Below are 19,086 nucleotides of genomic sequence, written 5' to 3'. Positions count from 1 at the left end.
ACTTAAAAAAACACGAGTTAGGGCCTTTTTATATTAAGCCATCGATATACCCTTCTCACGAAGGTGAAGGGTATACAAATTATTAGGTATAGTCTCCATTTATTAGTATTATTGCTTCGTTATGACAAAATTGTTAGTGCTTTTGCTCAGACAACTTTGTTTTGACAACAAACGTCATTAATTATTATGATAAATATATGTATGTCAAGTATAGACAGGGGGTTATGTTTGAAAATATTGAAGAAATAAAATTTGTTAGGGTGCTAGATTCGGTTATGCCGAATATTATAAAGTTTTACACCAAGCAGTTCAAAAGTTATAGCGATTTTATGACATTATTTCAGAAACAGACTTAAAGTCTGTTTCAGCGATTTGAAATTTGTTGTGCCCTATATCGGAGCTGTGACCTATTAAGGACCGATTATCAAAAAATTTAGTAGCACTTAGATAAATTTTATCTGGATATCATTACTTGTAAAATATTTATGCATGCATTTAAAATGATTTTCGGATGTGAGCCCTATATGGGAGCTATGAATAATTATGGACCGATCATCATAAAATTAGGTGCCATGATTTGATGAAACTTATTTATGTTGAATTTTATTTGGATACCAAAATTTTATCGAAATATCTTTGGGCCCAATAGGGACGTTACAAACATGAGAACAACCACATAATAGCCTCCCCACTAAGTTGGTGTAGGGTATCAATATATATTAAATTTTAAACACGTTTTTTCTCATATTAAATATATGTAGCTTTGTTTTGTGTTGCTGCCGTTGAGTGTTAACATTGATAGCATTAAACGACATTTACCAGGCATGGTATCAATTCACATTCAAATATAAATTGCTGATTGAAATTTTGCACAGTTTCTGTATAAAACAATACATTTTATTTGTAATTTAATTTCATAATATTTAAAGTGTTTTACTTTTAAATTTTCATAATTATAATTTTGTTTTTGAATAGGGAGCACTTTTATCGACGTTAAAGTCGATAAAGTTACAAATATACATAGATTGGAAACTCTTCTGTCGAAGACCTAGCGCAGTTGTCAAAAACCTAAGTGGCGAGAAAGTATTCGTAAAAAAAAACTATGTGAAAACAAAAACAACACTCGTATGTGTAATATTTTGATGATTTTTTTCTAGTTTCCGCTCTAGTGTATTTCTCTGTGGTTAAAGTTAACTTGTATAATTTTACATCACTATGAAATATTTTTTTCGAAAAACTTTAACTATAAAATTAATATTAAAATTATTTAGTTAATAGAATTGCGAAAAATACTATGATATGGTAATATATTGTAAATAAAAAAAATACATTTATCTTCATATAATTTCAGTTTCAAATGGGTCACAATGTAACAAACATGTATCATTTGTTATTTTTGAGAACTGATTGTACCTCTAAATGTTGAAACATACATCAAATGCTGGCGGACCAGCAAATGGTCAAGTTCGTAATAATTCAACGACAAGTACTGCCCGCAATATACACTTAAGACCACAACAGCCATTGAATATCTCGACACTGAATGCCTCCAATTTGCAGACATCATCGGCGACAACGACAAATGTATCAACGTTGGCCGTTAATGGAGGACCGCGTTTAACAACCCTACTTAATATTGCATCACCCTCAGCAACTGTTTGCAATCAACAACAACAGCAGCAGCAACAAACACAACTTCCACCACCGCCACCACCATCGTTGTCTTTGCCACTGCCACCAACCGGAAATGGTAATACAACAACAAATACCACAACCACCACTACACCAGTAACGCCAATTATAAATCACCTTACCCCAAATGGCCTAAATGGTATCGGTAATAATTTACACACCTACACCAACCAGCATATTGCGTTGGCTCATGCGGCGGCTGTGGCTGGCGCAAATGCCACAAATAACGGTCATTTTGTTAATAGCACCGTTTTAAATCCAAATAATACCACCAATCATACGAACTATACGAATTACACAAATCCCGTCGGTGCCATAATCAATCAATCGAAACATGGCCCCGGTCCCAGAGAAGCCTTAACTAGTTTAGGTTTATTATGCTTGGGTAAGTTATTATATAATAGAAAATTAACAAATAAAAAATATTTTTAAACTCGACAATATCGTATTATTATTCGAATAATTTAATAAGATATATTTAAAATAAGAAAATATTTAATAATTTGTTTGTTAACAATGAATTATTGTAAATAAAAAAATAATTACATTGTTACGTTTTTACCTTTTAAAAACGTGGTTTATTTCCTTTAAATAAACCGGATACTTTTGATTGCAAATAAAAGCAGTTTAGTAGTTTAACATTTGTAACAACTCTTTATTTATTCAAATGTACAACAAAAACAAAAGAACGAATCAAGCCAATTTCGGATACTCTGTATTCCAGAGAGAGCGTTCAGCATCGATCGAAACAAATAGTAGTTGAACGTGGCAAAGTCTAGACCAGTGGTACGCAAAAAGAGGCATTTAATTTGTGTGCTCTTTTGGGTAAAAAATAAAATATCCACAACAACCAGCGTTACCGTTGTGCGACTAAAGTCGCATTTTGACCCTTTTTCAGCTACCGTGACACTTTTTGTGAACCTTTCCTAAAATGAACTAAATCTGCCACTTTTCCAGATTTTTTACCCTTTTTGCCCCTTTTTGGATTTTCTACAATTACAAAAATTTTTTAGTATATATACCTAAAGTTATGAACAAATTTAATACAAATTTTCAAAGCGAATCATCGCAAATAATATATCTCGTTTCTAGAACAAAAGATATTGTATTAGAAATATTTAAAAACTTTGTAAAAATAAATATAGAAGAAATTGATTTTATGGGCGATTCACACGTTAAAGAACTACTAAAAATATATATTGGACATGAGGCAGAAACGGAGATATGTATGCTCCGTAAAGCTTTCTTGTAGTATTGATATAAAAACCAATATATTAAATTTTTATCACAAACTCCACAGAAAAAACTATTTCTTAAACCGTTTCAATTCAAATATTAGTCACATATTGAACTGTTTTCAATTATTTCATAATTGAATCAAGTATTCATGTGCTCAAAAACAAAATTTCTTGATATTTTCTATTGAATTTTGAGTTTTGAATTTGATTATTTTGACAATTGAATATAAAATTTTCGTTATTGGTTGAATTTCAAATACAAAAATTATTGAACAGATAATTTTCATAATTGAAAACACATTTTTGTTATTTTTTGTTTTTTCAATTACGAAAATTATCTATTCAATAATTTTTATATTTAAAGTTCAACCAATAACAAAAATTTTATATTCAATTATCAAAATTATCAAATTCAAAACTCAAAATTCAATAGAAAATATCAGAAAATTTTGTTTTTGAGCACATGAATACTTGATTCAATTATGAAATAATTGAAAACAGTTCAATATGTGATAAATGTTTGAATTGAAATATAGTTTTTTCTGTGTCTGTAAAGAAATAATTTCAAGAATTAAAATAAATAGTAATGAGCTTTCAGTGTTAATTCATTCCAATAAGGAAATAATTTTTTTTGAATTGATTTCGGAATACAATGATATTTATAATAAATAACCCAGATACCCAGCACAGAATAGGAAATTTCAAAAAGATGTTCAACACAAATTTAAATTAATTACACTATGCGACAAATAGTAGGGTCAGTGATCAGCGGGGGTTCTACCCACCGGGAAATGTTAGATCAGTAAAGTTGTTAAGCTCAACTACGGCTACAACATAGTCAATAAAGAAAAGTGGTATTTTTGGTTTTCATTGAAAAATCATTGGAAAATCCGTTTTTGATTATTTTTTTCGTAAGTTATCCTACAAAACTCAATTAAAGTCATCTAATACTATACTCAGAGAAGAAATTTAGTTGTACATGTTTACCATAACCATTTCATAATTTTTACAAGCTTTTTAACAATATTATGGTTACTGTAATTATGTATATGTTGCGGTAATCATAATATTTTTAAGTTACCATTCATATAATTGTAGCAATTATATATATGATTGTAGTAATTAAGTATATGTTTGTGGCAACCACGTTTATGATGTATTACTTCACAATATTGAGTTATTCTGGGATTATGATATGTTGTACTCTGAGTGCAACATATTATGAATAATGATTCATCATGAACATGATTGCCATAAATATATATTTATTTACTACAATCATATATATAATTGCCTCAATTATATGAATGGTAACTTAAACATATTATGATTACCGCAACATATACATAATTACAGTAACCATAATATTGTTATAAAACTTGTACAACTATATTTTTTCTTTGGGTACAGTATTAGATAATTTGAATTGAGTTTTGTAAGATAACTAAAGAAAAAAATTATGAAAAACTGATTTTCCAGGGTTCCACTAAATACAAATTAATTTTGAGTAATTACGAATAAAAACTTCAACTTTTAATGTTACTTCCACTTTTTGTAACGTGCGTCACAATTATTTCGCAAGAAATGGCAATTAAAAGGAAATGTCTTATGTCATTTGGAATTGCACTTAAATCTCACTATAGCCTATAGTACACGTTGGAAGTATCTTATTTGAAAAACCAAAAAATTTTCATATTTAAATATGAAAACGTGTACGAATGAAACGTTCGTCACGCAGGATTTGCCCATATTCAACATTTAAACGATTTTTATTTTTATTTTGTTTATTTTCCTTCTTTTTAAAAGTGATGCCCCTTTTTAATGTCAAAATCCCCCTTTTGTGCGACTTTTTTTTAAGAAATCCCCTTTTTGTGCGACTTTCTAAAATTTTCCAACGGTAACACTGACAACAACATCAAGAAACTAATTCATTCAGTTTATTGTATGTGTATTTTTACGCTCTATTACGCTCTTTTGTTCACATTCGGGTTGTTCGACGAAAATCATCGTAACCTCAACAATATGAACGCCTATCATGGGTCTAGACCAGTAATGCGCAGACCATACCACAATTGTGGAAAATAAAATCACACGTATTCTTATGCTCTTACATTTTAGTAGTCGTTGTCCACTCAACGAGACAACTAGGAATACGCATGAGCACTGGTGTATGACTTTTTCTTTATTTTTTCAGTTTTTGTATTTGTGTGTTTGTAGGTGCACTGAATAAAATAAAGAATTGAATGTGTTGGTGAGAGTAAGTGTATTGGTGAGAGGATTTATTTTTGCGGACCTCTGGTCTAGACCAGCGAAATGCAAACTCACACCACTACAGTTTTTAGATATTGTAGTTGTATGAGTTGAGAATTATTCTCTGGCAAAAACAAATAGCTGAAATAATGAAATAAACATGCATAAAAGCGTAACACAACCTGCTTCTATCAATGCTCATACGAGACTGACTGTTTTTATACAATGTGTGTGCTTGCGTACATGTAAAAACAAAATCAAGAGAGCTCATTTGAGAGCTCATTGCATTTCGCTGGTCTAGACCAGTGATGTTCAAAAATAAAAATGAAGATATTTGGTGAGAGAGCTACCCAGCAAACATAATGTCAAACACTTAAAATAATAACAAAATGAAGAAAGTTTAAATTTAGAATTTTTGTCAAATAAAACCAATTTATTAAATGAATATAATTTAAATTTTAAGTAAATGAAAGAATATACATTATACGGCCGAAATACTCGCAAATTTTTTATTTATTTTTAACTTTGTTTTTTTTGTGTTCAATTGTAATTGAAACGCGTGTGTTTGCTATGCTTCATCCAAAAACCAACCAACAACAATGCTTATTGAATTTCTGAAAAAATGAGACATTTATTACGCTCTTTAAAAGAGCGTAACAAATGTGTTTAAATTTTTCAAACAATTGTTGTATGGCGTGAACATCGCTGGTCTAGACCAGTGATGTTCAAAAATAAAAATGAAGATGTATTGGTGAGAGAGCTACCCAGCAAACATAATGTCAAACACTTAAAATAAGAACAAAATAAAGAATGTTTAGATTTAGAATTTTTGCTAGATATAACCAATTTATTAAATGAATGTAATTTAAATTTTAAGGAAATAAAAGAATACACATTATACGACCGAAATTCTCTAAAATTTTTTATTTATTTCTGACTTTGTTGTTTTGTGTTCAATTGTAATTGAAACGTGTGTGTTTGCTATGCTTCGTCCAAAAACCAACCAACAACAATGCTTAATGAATTTCTGAAAAAATGAGACATTTGTTACGCTCTTTTAAAGAGAATAAGAATATGTGTGTTGTTACTCAGCGCGAAAGCACAATGAAATGAACATCATTGGTCTAGACCAGTGATGTTCATCCCATACAACAATTGTTTAAAAAATTTAAACACTTGTTTAAATTCAATAAGCATTGTTGTTGGTTGGTTTTTGGATGAATCATAGCAAACACACGCGATTCAATTACAATTGAACACAAAAAAACAAAGTTAAAAATAAATTAAAAAATTGAGAGTATTTCGGCCGTATAATGTATATTCTTTCATTTCCTTAAAATTTAAATTATATTCATTTAATAAATTGGTTTTATTTGACAAAAATTCTAAATTTAAACTTTCTTCATTTTGTTATTATTTTAAGTGTTTGACATTATGTTTGCTGGGTAGCTCTCTCACCAAATATCTTCATTTTTATTTTTGAACATCACTGGTCTAGACTATAAGGCGGGTGAGGCAAAACTTCCCAAGCACATTCTTTCTACATAGTTTTTAACATGTATTGCAACATGTGGCCGAGCGTTGTTATGATTTTCGTTGACTGTGATGGGCTGGTCAGATTTCAGCAGGCCATATTAGATAGGACCTTTTAGGTCACACCAAATACAGAGCACCTTAGGGCCATGGATATTTGGCTTTGGTGTCGATTCGGCCGGGCTTATCATACGATCGCTTACGCTTCGGGTTATCATAATGGATCCATTTTTCATCGCAAATAATGACTGGGTTCAAAAATTTTATTCTCTTATAGCGTTTAAACAGAATTTCAGACATATAAAATTGTCTTCAAGGTCTTTCGGCTTTAATTCGTATGGTACTCGATTTTCCTGCTTTTGGATGAATTCTGCTGCTCTAGTAGCTCCCAATGATTTTGCAAGCTCTTGTTGAGTTTGACAACAATCTTCATGTAGTAATGCCTCCAGTTCATGGTCTTCAAGCTTTTTTGGCTCATCTGGGCGATCTTTGTCTTCCGTGTCAAAATCGCAACTTCTGAACCGCACAAATATGACACTTTTAAAACTCAGTCCTTCGAAAAAAATTTCACTTTTTCATATTTTAGTATCAAATATGACTAAGTCAGAACCATAAAAAAAAATTTATAAAAAAAAAACAATTTGAAAATGTGCAATATTTTTAAAAAGTGTTTTAAAAGTGGGATATTTTTGAATCTATGTAACTGAGATGTTGACTTGAAAGTTTATTTGTGTGGATCAAATTGTTCCTAATATTTGCAATCCTATTAAAATTTTTATACAAACTTTTGTTTTAGAAACTCAATAAATCTATATATATAAAAGAGTAACGTTACTGACTGACTGACTGATTCATCATCCCACAGCCCAAACGACTGAAGCTAGAATCATGAAATTTTAACTGTGAGTTCCTCCCTCCCCAAAACGATCCACTAAGAAGGAATTTTTAGAAATTCGAACGTTTAGGGGGTAAAAAAGGGTAAATCCGGTAATCTTATATCTTCAAAACTAATAAAGATACAAAAAAACTTGAAATTGCATGTTACTCCATTTAAAAAATAAGCTGACAGGTGTTTCGTACTTTTTCGAAATTAGAACCTTTTAAACCAATAAACATAGAAACAAAATTTAAATCGTATTCTTTACTTATCAAAAAATAAAAAATACAAGTTTGGTACTTTTTGGAAATTCGAACCCTTAAGGGTTCATAAAATATGTTTTTCTATAATTTGACATAGACATTCGAATATTTTACTATGAGCTCCCACCACGATACAGAAAATTATTTTAATAATATATTACCACCGCAATGGAGATAAATAAAGTACCAAAAAGGGGATAAAATAGGGAAAATACATTATATTTGAAATTATTAAGCCAATTTTGATAATTTTTTTAACATTGGTTCCTGGATTCATACAAAAATTAACTAACAGGTTGTTATTTGGAACTCGAGTGCCATGGTGAATTTTAGGCCAAATCCGGGTAAACAGTTTGGTACTTTTTTTAAAACATATTTATTATTGGGCACATTGACACAGATTTTAATCGATTGAGACATGTCTGTAGCATAAACAACTTTTGCAAAATGCAATATTTTTAAATTTCAAACTTGAGGGGAGTTCAAGGAGGAAAAGGGAAATTGGTACTTTTCTCCTAATGGTACCTTTTTAATATTTTAAATTATTTCACTTATCGACATTAAAGTTAGCTGATATGTATCTGAGTGAAGTTAGTGTTAGGAATAAGGGATTATATTTAGGTACCAAAATGTGAGAGTGGGTGGGAATCCACAAGTGGCTGCTTTTTGGTACTTTTTGAATTTTCTATAATAATGGATATGAAATTAAGCGTATATGGTCCTAAGTGAGTGAAAATTCAAACGGATGCTTCATGGTACTTTTCTTTATTATAACGGTACTTTTTTAATTTTATATAATAATGGACTTAGAAACATGAAATTAAGCATATATGTATGTTCCTAAGTGAGTGAGAATTCTATGGGGAGACTTTTTGGTACTTTTTCTTTATTCTAATGGTACTTTTTCTTTATTCTAATGGTACTTTTTGTAATTTCTTCACCAATGAACCTAGAAACATGAAATAAAGCTTATATGGAACCAAGTGAGTGGGAAACTACAAGTATATATGGTCCTAAGTTAGTGAAAATTCAAGGGGATACTTCATGATACTTTTTCATTAATCTAATGGTACTTTTTTGAAATTTCTATAACAATGGACTTAGAAACATGAAATTAAACATATATGGTCCTAAGTGAGTTAGGATTCTAGGGGTAGACTTTTTGGTACTATTTCTTTTAGTAATTTCTTCACCAATGAATTTAGAAACATGAAATAAAGATTATATGGACCCGAGTGAGCGGGAGACTTAATAGTACTATTTCTTTCTTCTACTTGGGGTGGCGAAGCGCACCGGGTCAGCTAGTATGTAATAAATTCTTTATTTATTAACAAAACTCAATGAAATCTTCAACGTTTCAGGGAATCAACGGTCAAAGGGAATCCCCCAATTCCTAAAAATAGTATTTTTACAATTTCGTAAAGAAACCATATAGAAAAACATTAAATTGTTATATGTTCTTAAAGAAAGTTTTTTTTAATAAAAAAAGAGTTAAGTAACCTTTTTGTCCAAAAAACTGCAAAAATCTACTATTTTTTGAATTTTTAAATTGAAAAGCGTTTATTTTTGGATTCATAATCGATCGAGTCCATTCGGTCCAAAAGTATGCCTTATATTTTTAAAAAAACGATCCAAGATACGGCTAAATTTTAAAATTTAAATTTTGAAACGCCTATAACTTGGAAACTATAAGAGAAAATTTTCAAACGGAACTAGCTGAGAGCTTTCCAAAAATGGGAAACAAAAAAATGGCACGTGTTTAAAAATTTTACATATCGAAGGTACCCTACTTTGAGCCACCATAGCGACGCCCCTGCAGCATTTGTATTGCCCATTTTAATAACATAAACTCGAATACTCCATGACTACGTCAAATTTTATCCCGATCGGACCAGCCGTTTAGAAATGCCAGAATTATTTCCAAAAAATTTCGATTCTGCCCCAACTGTGTACTGTGGTAATATCAGTAGTTTTAAGTAAATCCTCAAAACATTGTTACTAATTACTTCATAAAGGTTTCAATAAAGATATTAATAATAATAAAAAAATCCACTTCAACAGTCGGAAAATTTAATAGGTTTGTTTATTTAATATTTCTACGAATAAAAATTCCAGGATTTTCTAGATCTTAGAAACATTTTTTAATCAGCTTTATCAGATCAGAATTGAGATAGTGTAAAAGTAGCTTAAGTATTGTTGTTATTATCCAGTTTATGTATAAACACTTTTAACAATTTATTTTCATTTGCAGTTTCCCTACTATTGGCATTGTTGTCTTTAATATTTTTACTTAAAATATCGCCAAATGCCCGCGAAGATGCCTTAACACGCAGTTCTCCAGAGGATTTCATTATAGTTTACGATGTTACTTTGGCGCTATGCGCTTTGTCGCTCTCATTAAATCTTTGCTGCCTCTTAGTGTGTGCAATTCAGTTCCTTTTTGCTGTTAAATTAGTGCGATCACCCATGTTTGATGGACGGTAAGTAAAAAGTGTTAAGAATTTCCATAAATTCCAAGAATAGTTTTTCAAAAAAAATTATAAACAACTTAGTTTTTAAAGTCCCTTAAAATTTGTTTCGTAATTTATTTTTCAAATCTTGATATTTTCAGAGATAATCGCTATTTGGAAAAGTCTAGCACTAGTCGGACTTGTGCCGTTGGTGGTTTCTTTATATCCATACCCATTTTCTTAACAGGTAAACATTGCAATAATAAGCAGCATTACATACATATGTACATAATATAATAAGTAAATATGAATATTTTATTTTAAAAATTTATATTTTTCTAGGCATCATTTTATACACTTTCAATCACTTTCATTCAACGCCTGCCATAATTACGAGTGTATTGATTGGAATCGGTATTATATTCTGTGGTGCCGCAATGGTTCATAATGTTTTCGTTTGGCAAAAAGAGAAGACCATTAGTTATCGTAGTGCTCCCATGAATCACATGTCGATGCTGTCACAGATTGGTCCAATAACACCTCCAATTCAGTTTCTCAATCCCCATCCAATTCATCCGCCTCATCTCAATTTCAATCAATCGAATATTTCCACAGTTCTACATCCAACATCCATAACACCAGTATCGCCGAATCACTCGCATGGAAGTTTTAATCCTTTGACAGCCTTAAGTTCATCATTTATGATGCGTCCCTCAACCGCTACGCCGCCAACACCAAAACCCATCGCAAATGGCGGTTGTTTATCAAACCTAGGAGGGGCGGCAGCACGTGAAGCCAGTGGCTCTGTGAGTCCCGGCATACCACCCACCTTGGATATGAGCAATGTTACCAGCACTTCGTTACACGAACTATCCACATTAGTCTAATGTAAATTATACTCTTTCCTGCTTCCTTGTTATGTATATATTTCAAATATTTTTGTATTTTTCTCTTAGATTAGGATATAAATGTATTAAATTAAAAACGAACAAACAAACGAAAACAAGTAATAATTTAATTTCTTGCCTAAACCAACCAGTGAATTTGTTTGTTATTCAAACATGTAAAGAAATATAATAATAAATTTTGTATATAATTAAATAATAAACATAATTCATCATGTGTGTAAATAATTAAATTAGTTTTATTCATTTAAGCCCAGCCTTTCAAATTTATTTTATCGGAGATCGAACCAAACCTCACAATACTACTTATGTGACATATAACTGCACTTCCCGAAATGTCTAAAAGACCAAACTAGTTTTTTTACCGCAATCATAAAATAAATCGGTGTATACATACTTTAATTGTAAAAAAAAATTTTTCCGTTGATATGAACAAAACGGGATGCATTATTCCTATTAAAAAAATAACGGTACTTTACATTACATTCAAACGAAATAATTACAATATGGGCAATTCCATATCATCGTACGTGCCATTTGAACGCCTATTGAGTGGAATAGATTTTGCAAAAATAAGAGTATCTGAAAAAAAATTTGGTCTTTATGTTCCATATAGAGGGTACTATATTTTAAAATAATAAAAAGTTCTTTCGAAATATTGTTGTCCAAAATATATATCCAAAAGGGTATATCGTACGTGACATAAAACGGAAGTCATTTTGAGGTACATGTAGTAATATGCGAACATTTTCGAATAGTGAAAGGCGTTAGTTTTTTTTATAATAAAACAATATATGTACATACATATTGTTACGAAATTGTACTTGAATTCAAATATAACGATTTTAAGGGCTGATTTAAAAGTAGTATAATGCTTTCAAATAACAGTGCTGTAATAGCAAACTGTAACATATCTGTGGGCATTATTAAATAAAAGCTTTCAGTTGACCATTGATCGTAAGTTGGCAACGCTGTTTGAATTCGAATATTCAGTTAAAGAACATTGTAGAAAGTACACCACAGATGGCGTATGATCTAGAATATTCGAACTTTGACAGTTAAAGAGCAATCTAGAGTGCAGATTGCAGTGTTATAAATAGTGGCAGAGGTTGCAGTCAGTGCAGTTAGTGAGTTTATCAGAGACGCTTTTCGAATAAACATCAACTGAGTGCCTTAAAGTGTGTTGTGTTTTTCAAGTAAATTCGTGTACATTATAAATTGTGTCTGTATTTCTGAGAATTTATAAACGTTATAAAAAACATTGAGTGGCTATTTAATTCTATTGTTGTTGTACATTTTAAATAAATAAAGAGTTGTTACAATTTTTAAACTACTAAACGGCTTTTATTTGCAATCAAAAGTATCCGGTTTATTTAAAGGAAATAAACTAACGTTTTGAAAAGGTTAAAACGTAACAATATATTCTGTAAATATATGTATGTATGTATACAAAAACTAAAAAAATTAATAGAAAATATATGTACATTCGGTTTCAATAAACAATTTTATAATAGCAAATAAACAATCAGAGTCAAATTCATTTCATACTATATGCTAATTGGGAGCTTAGTTTTGACTGCAATTTTAGGCTAAAACACGCTAATTAAATTAAAAAACTAAATATAGTTAGTTCAGCTATTATTTTAAGTATTTAGAAATTTCCAATGATTTTTTTATTATTTTTAACAGCGAACGTATAGCGATATATTTAAAAACTTTTTCCATTCTCTAATCCTAATAAATTGTTACGTTTTCACCTTTTAAAAATGGTGGTTTCATAATGAAATTTCGTAACAATATTCTTTAAATGATATTTTTGATTAGTTCTAAAACTAATATTAAGCATTTGATTCTTAAAATATAAAAGCAAATTTGAACGGTAATGTAGCTCATAATTGACACTAGAAAAAGTTCCAAGCGAATTTGAGAACCATAGTAATCGTTTAGTATAAATAGGCTAAAGTATGATAGTTCACATTTGCCATCAATAATTTAATTGAAAAAACAAGTAAGAGAGCTATATTCGACTGTACCGAATCTTATATACCCTTCACCAAATTATACTTAAAATTACTTTTTTTTTTTAAAAAAAATTAGTTTTTCCAAATTGGTTTTTTAATTTTTTTTAAAAAAAATTTTTTCCAATTTTTTTAATTTTTGAGAAAAAAAATTTTTGATGAAAAAAAATTCGAGGAAAAAACAGGACAACCTCGATGTTTGACCTATATCTGGATTACTAAGTCATTAATATAGACAATATGGATATCTAATGATAGATATTTCAAAGACCTTTGCAACAACGTATATAAGACCATAGTAAATTAGACCTATAATGGGTCAAAATCGGAAAAAATATTTTTTAACCCCAATTATTTTTTCACCAAAAATTAAAAAAAAAAAAAAATTTCAAATTTAAAAAATTTTAAAATAACAATTCGAAAAAAAAAAATTACAAAAAATGAAAAAAACTTTTGAAAAAAAAAAATTGTTTACCTAAAAATATTTAAAATTCGTATTTTGAAGTATAATTTGTTGAAGGGTATATAAGATTCGGCACAGCCGAATATAGCTCTCTTTCTTGTTTTTACTTAAAATATATCCATATTTACTTGTATATGATTTTTTATCTCGAATATATTCGAGATATCGCCAAAAAAAAATGGAATTTTTTTAACGGCATTTTCGAAACTCAATTTTGAAAAAATAGGTTAACGGTGTCCTACGAAGACAAAAGCTCATATAGAAGTAAGTATGGATATATTTTAAGTAAAAATAAGCTTTTATTTTAATATTTCTCAAAATATGTTAATTTTGTTCCTATATTTCTTGTTCTAGTGGCCTGAGACACGTTAATGGCCTGGCGATTTTTTTAATAACTTTAATATTTTTTAACCAATTTTTGTATTTTATATCTTATCAGGAGCACTCTATTGTCCATATTTCCAAATCACAACCATTATGGCATATTCTTTTGTTTGTTTTCTATTGCCATATTGAATTAAATAAGTTAATCATGTTTCAAACCCAAAATAGCCCTTTTAATAAGTATTTTCATGTTTATTTTCATGAATATTAAAATTAATATTGTTCCCCAATTAAAATAGGTATTAAAATCATCGAACTTTCATTGGCAGGAACATAACTGTTATAACCAATATTGGAAAAAATCCTGAAATAATTGTTTATCAAGAATTTTTCAAAAAAGGTCTCTGAATAACTGTGAAATTTAACCAATATTATTTTGGTCTTCTGTAAACATTATGAAAGGTTTTTTCGGAAGTGGGTCTTATATGGGAGCTACGATTAATTATGAACCAATCGTCATAAAATTTAGTAGTGAGAGTTCGACTTATAAAACTTATTTGTGCTGAATTTGGTTTGGATATCTATATAACTAAGATATTTATGAGAGATTATCTATTTTCAAATAGGACAATCGTATGGGGACTAGGATAAATAATAGACCGATTCTAACCAAATTCAATAGGCTTCGTGCTTGGGGCACTATACGCTACATCACTATGGTGGTGTAGGGTATAAATATTTGTAATGGCTGTAGTCTATAGAAGACCAAAAAAATAAAAATCTTTCATAATAGTTATTGAAGACCAAAAAAAATAAAAATCTTTCATAATGGTTATGAAAGACCTAAAAAAATAAAAATCGTTCATAATGGTTATCAAAGACCTAAAAAAATAAAAAATTTCCATAATGTTTATCAAAGACTAAAAATTTTTTGAATTTATTTTTTCTATAACCAATTGTTTATTTTAAAAAAATAAGAGTTATTTCGGGTCCCTGGTTTTAAGCACTCATATGAATTAAGTCGAATTGTCCCACAACTTTTTTGTAAAGAAAATTGATTTATGTAACATACATAGAATTAGACCCCTTTCACACTACGCAATTTAGTTGCGCAAGTCTCTTGCCCAACAACAAAACAACATGTAAAAATTTTCTTCTCCTTAACCCGACATTACCTCTAGCATCTACAAACACAAGAGACTTGCGCAACTAAATTGCCTAGTGTGAAAGCGGCTAATTAGTTTAATGTGCAGTTTTTCTATAGCGAACGAGTGGTTTGAGTGGGAATTTAACATGTGTTTTGTTATTGTAACAAAAACAAAATACATGTAAAACGTCCACTCAAAGCACTCGTTCGCTATTGAAAAACAGCACATTAATCTATTGTAAAAAAATTATTTTTTTTACAATCTGATATACAATGTAAAGGAAAAAGTGGTGTGTCCATATGTACTGATATTCTAAAGACATTTATTTGCATTTCATGTGTACTTTAGCAACATGTCAACAATTCGGGTTAATATTGCACATAAATGAAAACCCTAGTCTAATCACTGAACTTTCATTGGTTTTAAGCAATAGTTTACGAATATTTCCCCTCAAAATATTTGTTTTGACAACTAAATAATCGTAGTGTGAACGAAAATGGAATCTTACAAACTCAGAATTAAATAAAAGCATTCCACATAGCTATTATGTATGTATGTTTATTAAAACGGCTGTATTTTATTGAAAATTTTTAATAAAAATACAAAGGAAAACATTAAAGATAAAAAATATGATGAAAACATCCGATTCTATTGTAATACAATAAAAAATGTCCCACAATATTTTAGTGTTTGGTTGGTCGTCCTCGCTTCTTTGTTTCAACGGGTCCTACAAGATTAAATAAAATATAATTATGTATTTAACTTTAGTGTGAAAGAAAATTATTTCTTAGTTTGCAGTTTAAAAATTAAAAACGTACAGGAACATTACAGGGAAATTATTGAAATATGGCTTATATACTTACGTACATAAATATCGTCATGCTTAAAATGCAAAAGGGCGTAACAACCAAAAAATTCAAAATTGAGTTTTAAATGGTTATTGGTACAGTGCATCAAGGCACACGCCTTCACACATTTTTAGCTTTCTCTCCTGTAAAATTTAAAAAAAGTGTTGGTAGGCCTTTTTGCATTTTAGGTGACGATATGTACTTTATAGCACTCAAACGATGTTTATTGATGTGCTGAATAAGGGAAAAACTGTTTCAATAAAGTCTTCAGAGACTGAAAATAAAGATCTCAGTAGAAAAAGATTCGTAAATTGTTTCGAAAAAATATAAAAAAAGAGTAAAAAGATTTTGTAGTTTTAAGGTTATATGGAATGAATATTTACCAACTTTTTGACACACAAATTTCGCACCATAAAAGTTTATTCTGTAGGAGAACTGTCAGTATGGACTAAATTTATTGACTAGTAAATTTAAAATATTTTTCTCATAGTAATGTAGAAATTACAAACGGAATGAAAACTTATGGTGAAAGATATGTACAGTGCCGAACTTAAGTATTGGCACAGGATGCTCATTGTACTTTAAGGCAGCGATGTTCACGCCATACAACAATTGTTTGAAAAATTTACACACATTTGTTATGCTCTTTTAAAAACTTTTGTTCATTCATCGCTGAGAATGCGAAGAAACCACATGTGACGGACTATCGCAATCTTTTTCAGAAATTTATTAAGCATTGTTGTTGGTTGTTTTTGTTTGAAGCATAGCAAACAAACGCGTTTCAATTACAATTGAACACAATAAAACAAAGTCAAAAATAAATACAAAATTGAATAGAATTTCGGACTTACAATGTATATTTTTTCATTTCCTTAAAATTTAAATTACATTCATTTAATAAATTGGTTTTATTTGACAAAAATTCTAAATCTAAACTTTCTTCATTTTGTTATTATTATTTGACAAAAATTCTAAATCTAAACTTTCTTCATTTTGTTATTATTTTAAGTATTTGACATTATGTTTGCTGGGTAGCTCTCTCACCAATACATCTTCATTTTTATTTTTGAACATCACTGCTTTAAGGTCGATTTAAAGCGTTGTTGGCCAAACACTACCCCGGGGTAGTTATGTTAATCTCACTAATATATACGCAATACGAATGCTCTCAGTAAAAACACAAAGTAAACTCAAAACAAAAACAATTTCATAAAATTTTTTCAGTGCAAAGCACACGCATTCCATTTGTGTACTCTTTTATTTGTTCACTACTACATATGCATTTTAAGCACTCTCTCGTTGGCCACCACTGATTTAAAGGTCATATTGTTGACATTTTTAATAAAAAAATATATTTATCAGATAGATTGATGAATTTCTTCAAATTTTATCAATCTATCCAGTTTTTGTTCATAGAAAATGCCATTTTATCTTATTTTATGTAACAGTTTTCGTTTCTAAAACTGTTAATGTCAATTTGTAAAAAATTTGCACAATAATTATCAATTTTGCTGAAAATAGCTAACAAAAAAAGGAAACAACAGAATCTGAGCGCAAAATCATTTTTCACTTGCACAATCAAGGAAAATCGTATGCTGAGATTGTAGAGATTATGGAAAGGAGCCGTTTTACAATTCGGAGTATCGTGCAACGTTTTAAGGGAGCATCAACAATTGAAAGTGCTAAACATACAGGTCATCCTAGATCCATAAGTGAGCGTAAATGCTGCCATATAATCAAAAAGGTCAAGTTATGTCCAAAAATATCTTTAACAGAGGTTGCTGCAGAGATTAAAGAAGAGTTTGGGAAAGAAGTTCACGCAGCAATAGCCAGAAGAGTGCTCCAGAAGACAAACTATAGTTGTCGTATTGCTAGACGTAAACCATTTATTTCATCTGTGAACCAAAAGAAGCGTTTTTACGTAAGCCACATGATTTTTAGCACCAAGTGCTACTCTCTGATGAAAGCAAAATTAATAATTTTCTCTCTGATGGCCGTCAAACGGTATGGAGAAAACCCAATAAAGAGCTGGAAAAACAAAATATTGCTTCAACAGTAAAACATGATGCTGGAGAGGTAATTGTGTGGGGTTGTATGTCCGCTGCAGGGGTTGGAGAGCTAGTGTTCATTGACGAAATAATGGACAAAGTGAAATATATGGATTCACCTCAGAAAAAGTGCAGAAAAGTTAATTTTACCATTTTCTTTCACTTTTCACGTATGTGGCTTTCATACAATATTTCGCATGCCCTACCACACCCTTCACAATCTCCGGATCTCAACCCAATAGAGCCTCTGTGGGAAGAGCTAGATAAGCGAGTGAAAAAGGAATTAGTTGAAGAATGGCAAAGTATTGGGTCGGATATCACAAACAAGTTGGTGGATTCATGCCTAAGCTACTCGAGGCAGTTATAAAGCATAAATCACTTGCAACTATATACTAAATTTTGCAATGTTGCTTCCTAAATCAAATGTTTTTTTAGCTTTTAATGAAGTGTGCCAATAATTTTGTTCATTGAAATGAAGTATTTTTTATGTTGTTTTGTTATTAATAAATAATGGTATTAAATTGTTGAAATGAAGTTGGTTATATTTTATAGGAAATTCAACAGTCTATCTGGTAAATATATTTTTTTTTATTAAAAATCTCTACAATAGACCTTAAAGTACAATGAGCATCCTGTGTCAATACTTAAGTTCGGCACTGTATGTAAATATCGAGGGAGCAAATTATTTGAAAACGTTTATTTTTTAACCAATTGTACTGGAGTCTTCAATACACACCTAATCAAATTATTTCAGCTTTTTCCCGTATTCTGCACATCATTTCGTATCGTTTAACTGGTATTGCTACAAATGTTTGTCTACGGCACACTTTAATGTACAATTATTTCTTTGGTTGAAGTGTAGATAACTTACCATCTTCTGGTATGGCAGTTAAAGTCGTATTAGGTGAACTTTTATCCTTCGAACGACGAGGTCTTTGATGCTTTTCACTACCAACGGAACTTGCAATGCTAGCCCCATCATCTTCAATTTCATCCTTTAATTAGGAAAAAAAAAACGTATTATTTAAA

At 30.0% G+C, this 19,086-nt stretch overlaps 2 protein-coding genes and 1 long non-coding RNA gene across 3 annotated transcripts in view; 2 read left to right on the top strand and 1 right to left on the bottom strand.

Annotated features, from left to right (window-relative positions):
- LOC135959060 (uncharacterized) overlaps positions 1-19,086 on the top strand; it is a 187,452-nt gene that overhangs the window by 110,278 nt on the left and 58,088 nt on the right. The gene's annotated exons all lie outside the window — the stretch shown is intronic.
- LOC135956931 (uncharacterized) lies at positions 1,356-11,441 on the top strand. The gene is made up of 4 exons (XM_065507544.1): positions 1,356-2,077; positions 10,105-10,333; positions 10,465-10,550; positions 10,646-11,441. Exons 1-4 carry the CDS (start codon positions 1,420-1,422, stop codon positions 11,188-11,190), a joined length of 1,518 nt encoding a protein of 505 aa, XP_065363616.1. The 5' UTR covers positions 1,356-1,419; the 3' UTR covers positions 11,191-11,441.
- The window catches only part of Elys (AT hook containing transcription factor 1 homolog), a 38,860-nt gene continuing 35,479 nt past the window's right edge, over positions 15,706-19,086 (bottom strand). Inside the window, exons 9-10 of the mRNA XM_065508394.1 lie at positions 18,929-19,052; positions 15,706-15,888 (exon numbers count right to left, since the gene is read on the bottom strand). Of these exons, the coding sequence (XP_065364466.1) occupies positions 15,845-15,888; positions 18,929-19,052 (168 nt within the window). The 3' untranslated portion in view covers positions 15,706-15,844. The remainder of the gene's footprint in view (positions 15,889-18,928; positions 19,053-19,086) is intronic.

This window comes from Calliphora vicina, chromosome 4, assembly GCF_958450345.1.
Source record: "Calliphora vicina chromosome 4, idCalVici1.1, whole genome shotgun sequence".
Classification (NCBI taxonomy): Eukaryota; Metazoa; Arthropoda; class Insecta; order Diptera; family Calliphoridae; genus Calliphora; species Calliphora vicina.
This window is presented reverse-complemented; position numbering and strand designations above follow the sequence as displayed.